This window comes from Impatiens glandulifera, chromosome 2, assembly GCF_907164915.1.
Source record: "Impatiens glandulifera chromosome 2, dImpGla2.1, whole genome shotgun sequence".
NCBI lineage: Eukaryota > Viridiplantae > Streptophyta > Magnoliopsida > Ericales > Balsaminaceae > Impatiens > Impatiens glandulifera.
Window position 1 is genome coordinate 40,365,458 of NC_061863.1, and position 8,181 is coordinate 40,373,638.

Consider the following 8,181-nt stretch of genomic DNA (forward strand, 5'->3'; position numbering starts at 1 on the left):
CCAGATGCCCCACTCTCAAAGGCTTCCATTCGTTCTTCAGCCGCATCCAATCTTCGGTCTATAGCAGTTTGCATCGCAGTTGTTTGTTGGGATATATTTTCAATAAGGGCCCTGAGCGCATCCATTTTTGAATGCTGGCGAGTTTCTACCATTCCGAGAATCGACCAGCTCTAATACAAATATGTTAAGCTTGAAACAATAACTTAGCTTTCCGAGTTCTTGATACCAAAAATCGGGTTCTTGATAGTTGGGACCGAGGGTGGGATTCTATACTCAAGCGCAGCGGATATAATGTGAGAAGAGAATTCGAGGTTAAGGAGAGAAGAACCAAAGGTGAGAAGAGAAATATTACTAGAATACACCTAGTAGTCTAGGATAGAGGTCCAAGACCGAGAGAATAACTTAGAGTAACAACTTTCACAAGCTTCAATTCATAGCCCAAAAAGTGGGGTGGACATCAGCATTTAAAGCGGCTGAATTACCCAAGAGTATTCGGTTACAAACTTGTTACAACAACTTTCGAAATAACAGAATTCGATTTGAGAGAAATATAAGAGAAGGGAAACAAAACAAAATTATTAAACAAAAAACATAAACTGACCCATGTGCACCATAGGATCGAGAAAAGGGTGTTGTACATTGTTCTAGGACCGAGCCTTGATTGTAGACCCTAACACTATGTAATTTTTAAGATAGATTGCTTACGGTAATAATAGGAAGACGGAAGACGACGAAAGACGGTGAACGACTAATAGTGAAGGAACGACGACCAGTGTCAGACGACATAGAGGCGAAGGGAGGAAGAAGAAATAAGTAATACATAGTTAATTAAAAATAAGAGTATCAGTAAGGAATATGTCATGATCCATTACAGATGTTCATTTAATGAGTTTTAGTAGCAGTTATATACTTAGTCGTTACAGATATGGCAACAACATCAGTAACGGTCATATAACCGTTACTATTATATCTATCAGTAACAACTATATGACAATGTTGTTATTAATATTTTTGTCGACAAACTGGAGTATTAGTAACGAGCTTATATAGCTGCTACAGATAATAAATATCAGTAACGACCTTATATAACTGTTACATATAATAGATATAAGTAACGACCATGTAAGGCCGTTACTCATATATTCGTTACAAAAGACATTTTTCTACTAGTGATAATAGATGTTGATTTTTATAAGAGTTACTAAAAATATATGTGTAATTATACCCTAACCTCATTAAGAGATCCTGAGTTCAAACTCGTCAGACGACAAATTATGTGTCTAATTAAATGATTAAGTGTGTTTGAGGTATATGTTTAACTCTATTATAAACATATTTTTAACCCAACAAAGTATCATAAGTGATAGACTGACTATCTAAAAATGATTTTAAAGTATTTTAAGAAAACGAAATAAAGGATAAAGGGTTTGTTTTATAAATATACAGGTACTCAATTATTATCTTTGTTCCTAAATTTTATTAATATTTAACAATAAAATGAAACTGATAAGATTTGAACATAACCTCGGGAATGGGCCAAGTAAGAACTCATCATCTGTTCCGTCTCTCTTTAGCTTAGCCTTACCATGTCTTCGGACACCACGCCGGAGCTAGCGGACAATTCCGGAATAGCTACCATAGACGACGTAAATCAACGGAAGATTCAGAATCCGATTCTCTCCCTCTTTCCAAACTTGCCAATTTTCAACTTTCTCTTTCAAAATCAAGATTCCACTAAACAGGAAACTACCACACCTGCGAAAGAGGAGACGAAGCAGAAACCTTCCTTTGTCAAGCTTCCGTCTAGTTTGCCGATTGTGCCTTCGCTGAAGCTGGAGGAGGGTGAAGAGTCTGAGCAACCTGAGCAGACGAATCCCGTGGTCTTGTGGCAGGTGGTAAACTCTGTCAAATTCAAAAACTGATCTTTATTATGAAATGCTGAACGAATTTGAGATTTGTCGATTCCCAATAACTGATTTCCTTAGCCCAAATTGTTTTAGCTGATGATGATGAGGGTTATGTACCTTACTTAGCCTTAATCCCTTTAGCTATAGCATAATTTATTTGGGAAATTTCTTTCTTGCTTGGTACTGAGAAGGAATTCCTTTATTTATTTTTTGTATACCATGGTTCCATTTTGGGTGGGATAGTTCTTTCTTCATTCCTTTTAGGTTTAAGCTTGTCTTCTACAGTCAGCTAAGCAAGCAATTAGGGTAATGGTAGACCTGATCACTCTTAAGGAAAGATAACTTTTACAAACAAGGGAAATAGAGAAGAAGAAGAAGAAGGGGGTAAACCAAAATCAAAGAACCTAGAAGAAAGCCTCAAATTAGAGTTCTACTAGGTCGAAGAACTCCAATGCACTCTATTTTTTTTTAAAGGGATGAACATTTTCATTGATCCACGGATTCTCACCTCCACTTTCATCGGTCTCCTGACCATAATTGATGCGTAGAGGCTCGATATAAGGTGGTCCTCCAAAAACAATGTGCTTTTCGATGGGATCATATACTCTCCTTTATTGCTTGAAGCAAAATATTGGAGGAAAAAACCTTCATCCTTTCTCTCTTGAATCATTGTGTCTGTTGCCTCCTCTTCCAAATTCCAGGCCAATCTGTGTTATTGAGAACAGTCATGAACAGTCATCGATCCATTCATCATAACATTCCGAAGTTGTATCAGACATGACCCAATGATAGTTAAGGGTTGCATAATGTATCAAACAAGGGGGAAATCAAGAAGGATATGGTGGACTGTTAATGATAGTAATAAGATTCAGCTCATATCAGTCGCAAACCAACACTCTCGACTCAATAGGGTTTCGGTCAGCTCCTCTAAATCTGGCACAATTATTATTAGTTATTCATTGAATATTTGTATTTGAAATTCAAATATGCTAATGAGTATTTTCAATAGGAAAGGTAGCATCTAAGATTTCTCACTATCAAAGTCTTCATCTTCATCCATTTCTCTTTTCTATTGTACACGCGTTTGTTGCCTCTGTTGGTGGTGATAATAACCACTTACAATCGCGTTATATTAGATTCTTTCTTTCTTGGATTGTCTTCTCATTGCTCTTGCAAAGAAAACATGGATTAGCTAGAGCAACATCATTTCCTTTTGAATGATATTTTTTTTCAGGTTTATGCTCTTGGAGGAGTGCTTGTTCTAAAGTGGATAATATCAAGATGGAAGGAGAGGAGGTCAAGAAACAAGCCACCTCCACCAGGGGATGATGATCTCTCATGAGACTTTTATCCTAATTAAGGCATGTTAATTACATCCGAGCTTGTCTAAATGTGTCGATTTAGTTAAAAGTTTTAATGTGCGATTGCCGTGTTTCTGTTTCTTGGCCTAATGATTTTGATCATATACGAGAAGTATTTTCGTGGTTTTTGTTTGAGAGCTGTAGCTTCTCCATAACTACTTATGATCATGAATCATATTTTGTTTGGTGTTCTTTCATGGGTAAATTGTTTCTCTGTACATTCCAGGTTAACTTTATATCGGTATAAGGTTTTTTCTGTCGAAATTCCACACCAACATTGCTAAATATGGGGGTCAAACTTTGTTCAATTGAATATCATTATTTGAATGAATTGGTGATATTCTAATTTTAATTCTTTTAAGTTTAAACAATATATAATAAAAATAATTTAAAATTATATGATATGTATTATTGAGATATGGGTCACAACTCATTAGAATGAATAAAATGTCAAGAATTTTGGTTCAATTTTTATTAAGAAAAAAGAATAACAAATATCGTTTCAACCTAATAATTTTCTAAATTTAAAGAAAATTATTGGTTAATAATGTATTCATGTTATAAAATAATAAAATGTTTTTTTATAAATATGAACATTTTTTTATAGATTGTAAATTCAAGCTAATGTAATTAAAATTTTCCAAATCATATTTAATTAGAATTTTATTAAAATTATTATTTTAATTCTTAATTTTAAATAATTTAATAAACATAATTATTAAAAAACAACGAGATTAATTAATTAGGAGCAATAATAAAAACATAATCAAAACATGCTCACAGTTAAATAAACATATACTTACGAGTTTATATTTACAAAATTATAATAATTTAAAAAAAATCTCATACTAAGGTATTTTATACAATTAATAGTTTTATTAAAAAAAAGTATTTTAAATATAACAAACTGATTCCAACTATTGAGATTAATAACTAACTATAATCCTAATATGTGAGTTAAAAAAAATCATATATACAGAAGTTAAGTTGTTGATAAGTCTAGTTACATTTGTCTTTTACAATATAACCTTATGCATATTAAAAATATGCAGTGACATTCAATTAAATTGAATATATAAATAATTTATGTTAGTTTATTTTTTTTTTTTAGTTTTTATTTTATAAAATATTGATATTTGTGTAATTTTTTATTAATTTTTTAATCATGTTTTATATTTTGTTTATTATATTTATCTAAATTTAATTGTTTAAGATATTTGATTAAAATTATTATTTTTGATATGTATCATAATTTTTATTCCCATTTGTAATATACAATTTCATCGATTACACAATATTACATTACATTTTTTTAAAGTATTCATTTGAAATCTTGATATTTTCTTATTTATTTCATTTTCAAATTTATTTCTTTTTAGTTACTATTATTGTTTCTTTTGAATCTTGATATTCTCTTTTTCTCCCTTTCATTTTCAAATTTATTTCCTTTTATCTTTCGCGCGTGCTTGATCTTTTTCGTGCAAGTTAATCGTTGTGAATTTTTCGATTTCTGCCACAAATCTTCTCTACATAGATTATCACATCGATTAGAAGTTCACTGTCACCACATATTCTCCCATTGGAGTTGTGAATTTCATTTTTCCATCTGCTTTTTTTGTTTAAGAAACTACGATTTTACTTCACTTCGCAACATATATTTATACATATGTTGTGTTATATGAATTGCATGTTCTTTTTTGTCTTATTGGAGCTTGCTTACACATCAGTACTCGTCTCCTTCTCTAAAAATCGACTAAGAAACAACACTTCTGTTTTTCTTTTCATATTTTTAGGTTTATAGCAGGATTTAAGATTACTTTATGCATGGTTATGATAAGCTATGAATTAAGATTCAGTAATGTTTAGATCTAGGGCAGAACACTATCTTAGTAGCAACTTGAGATTGGATAGGATGAGAAGAGATAAGAAGAGAATTGTGATTACAGATCCTGCAATCGGATATATGAGATTAGAATTGTAGAGGAGAATAGGAATTGAGGAGAGAGAGTTATGACTAACCTTAGATTGAAATATTGGTTGAATGCATTCCATTCTCAGATTGCTGCCTTATTAATCATTCAATTGCTATAATCTATTTTCCCTCCAAATTTTCCTTTCAAAACCAGTTACAACTGTACAACACAACTTCTTTTCCCACCTTTTATTTAACTACTAAAATATAAAAAGCTTACTGTTAAAACAATTTATTTGTAAAATAACTGCCGACGATTATACCCGCAAGCTTATTCTAGAGCTTACAACCCTAATTCTCAATTCCCTTCGTAACATTAACTTCTCCACACATCTTGTTTATCACGAACAAGTTGAGAATCAGAAGCAATTTTCCCCACTGACAACACAAAATCGGGATAACGATCCATCAACTGAGATTCTTCATCCCATGTTGCATCATCATCGGAGGAATTAGACCATCTAATCAAGAATTGGCACACTCTAATTCTTTCTTTCCACACCACCTTTTCATTCAGAATAGCCACTAGTTTTAAAGCATCATTAGTGTACAAGATTGGAATATGAGGAGTATCCAAGACAACACCTACTATTTTCTTCAGTTGTGAAACATATATAATATTGTGCATTTGTGATGTTGAAGGAATGTCCAACTTATATACAATTTTTCCAATTTTTCCACCACTAGAAAGGGTCCATAGAATTTTGGATTAAGTTTATACATTTTCATCGAATTGACAATTGTCGATATGGCTGTAATTTAACAAACACTCAATCCCTTACTTCATACACACAGTTCATCCGTTTTTTGTCAGCTTGTTGTTTCATGCGGTTTTAGGCTCTTTGAAGATGAAATTTCAGCAGCTTAAGGGCTTCTTCCCTAGTAGATAGGCTACGATCAACTACTTCTACTTTTGAATCTCCAAACAAATAAGGATAATTGATTAATGAAGGTTGTCCATATACAATCTCATACGGTGATGATAAAGTTGTCGAGTGAAAGTTGGTATTGTACCACCATTCCGTTAAAGAAATCCAAGTTACCCATGACTTAGGCTTTTGACCAGCCATACAATGTAAATATGTTTCCAAACTCCGATTGACTACCTCAGTTTGACCATCAATTTGTGGATAATATACCAATGACATGGCTTGTTGAATGTCCTGCATCTTACATAATTCTCTCCAGAATATACTTACAAAGATCTTGTCCCTATCACTAACAATAGTTAAGAGCATACCATGGAGCTTAAAAATATTGTCAAGGAATACCTAAGAAATTGTACTTGTTGAATATGGATGTCGAAGACTGATAAAATGTGACATCTTTGAAAGTCTGTCTACTACCACCAAAATTGTTGAGTACCCATTAGATTTAGGCAACCCCTCGATGAAATCCATAGATATATCGCTCCGGATTGACTTAGGAATAGACAAAGGTTGAAGCAAACCTTTGTAACCTTGAGTTTCCCATTTTTGTTGTTGGAAAACATCACAATTTCTTACGAATTCTCAGACATCTCGTTCCAATCCTTGTCAATGATAAGTTTGTCGAAGTTCTGACAGGTTACCATCACCCTCGAATATCCACCCACCGCTGATGTCCACCCACCACTGAGTTGTGCATTGTAGAAATTATATAGTTTCTCAACCCTTGGTTAACACCTACTATAATCTTTCCTTCCTTTCTCAGTTGTTGATTAATGAAAGTGAAGCCTGACACCCCTGAAGCATCTCTTCCCAATGTGAGTTTAATCTTTTTCAAATTCTCATCATTCTCCCATGATTGTACGATTCTCTTCATTAAGACCGATGAAAATTCAGAAATAGCATAACATGATCCTTCCAACGAAATTCTGGATAAAGCGTCTACTGTCGGGTTCTCTTTACCTTTCTTGTATTGGACAAAAATTCAAACCCCACCAGCTTGTATAACCACTTCTCCAGGCTTGGATGTTTTATCTTCTGTTCTAGCCAATGTTTAAGTAATTCATGGTCGGTCTTAATCACAAATAGTTTGAATTGTAAATAGATTCTACACTTTTTAATGGCATGTAGTACATCTAACATTTCTCGTTCATATGATGATAGAGCTTGTAGTTTTGGCCCTAAACCTTTGATGATGAATGCAATCGGATGTCCTTGTTGTGTCAAAACTGCCCACATTCCTGTCATACTTGCATTTATTTCAATCACAAATTTATCTTCAAAATTTGGCAGTTTAATTACTAGAGGTCTGGTCATCACCTCCTTGAGTCTTTCAAAAGCGATTGTAGTTGCATCATTCCATTCGAACTTTACCTTTTTTTAACAGTTTTGTCAATGTCCCCACAATTGACCCATAGTCTTTAATAAACCTTCGGTAGTAGCCTGTCAATCCCAGAAAACCTCTTAAGATTGACGAAAAACCAATCTTAAATGTTTGATATGATCATTCCATCTTTTACTATAGATAAGAATGTCATGAAAGAATACTAACACAAACTTTCTAAGATGAGGTGTAAAAATCTCATTCATCATCCTCTAAAATGTCGATGGGGCATTGGTTAACCCAAAAGATATCACCACAAACTCATAATGCCCTTCATGCGTTTTGAAACTTTTTCTACAATATCCTCTTCATTCATCCATATTTGATGATAGCCTGAACGCAAATCAAGTTTAGAAAAAATAGAGCTACCATACAGTTCATCCATTAATTCTTCGATCAAAGGAATATGAAACTTATCTTTAATGGTCTCTTCATTCAGCCTTCTATAGTTAATGCATAATCTCCAAGTTTGATCCTTCTTTTTAACAAACTCGCCTTGTGATGAAAAAGGACTGTAACTCTTCTTGATTATTCATGCATCGAGCATTTCCTTAACCATGTTTTCCATTTCATCCTTCTATAGAACCGGATACCGGTAAGGCCTTAACCTTACTACCTTTGCTCCTTCCTT

At 33.2% G+C, this 8,181-nt stretch overlaps 1 protein-coding gene across 1 annotated transcript; it reads left to right on the forward strand.

The window, feature by feature from the left end:
• The first annotated feature begins 1,525 nt into the window (after positions 1–1,525).
• Positions 1,526–3,549, forward strand: LOC124927437. The gene is made up of 2 exons (XM_047467840.1): positions 1,526–1,892; positions 3,142–3,549. Exons 1-2 carry the CDS (start codon positions 1,587–1,589, stop codon positions 3,247–3,249), a joined length of 414 nt encoding a protein of 137 aa, XP_047323796.1. The 5' UTR covers positions 1,526–1,586; the 3' UTR covers positions 3,250–3,549.
• The last annotated feature ends 4,632 nt before the right edge of the window (positions 3,550–8,181 follow it).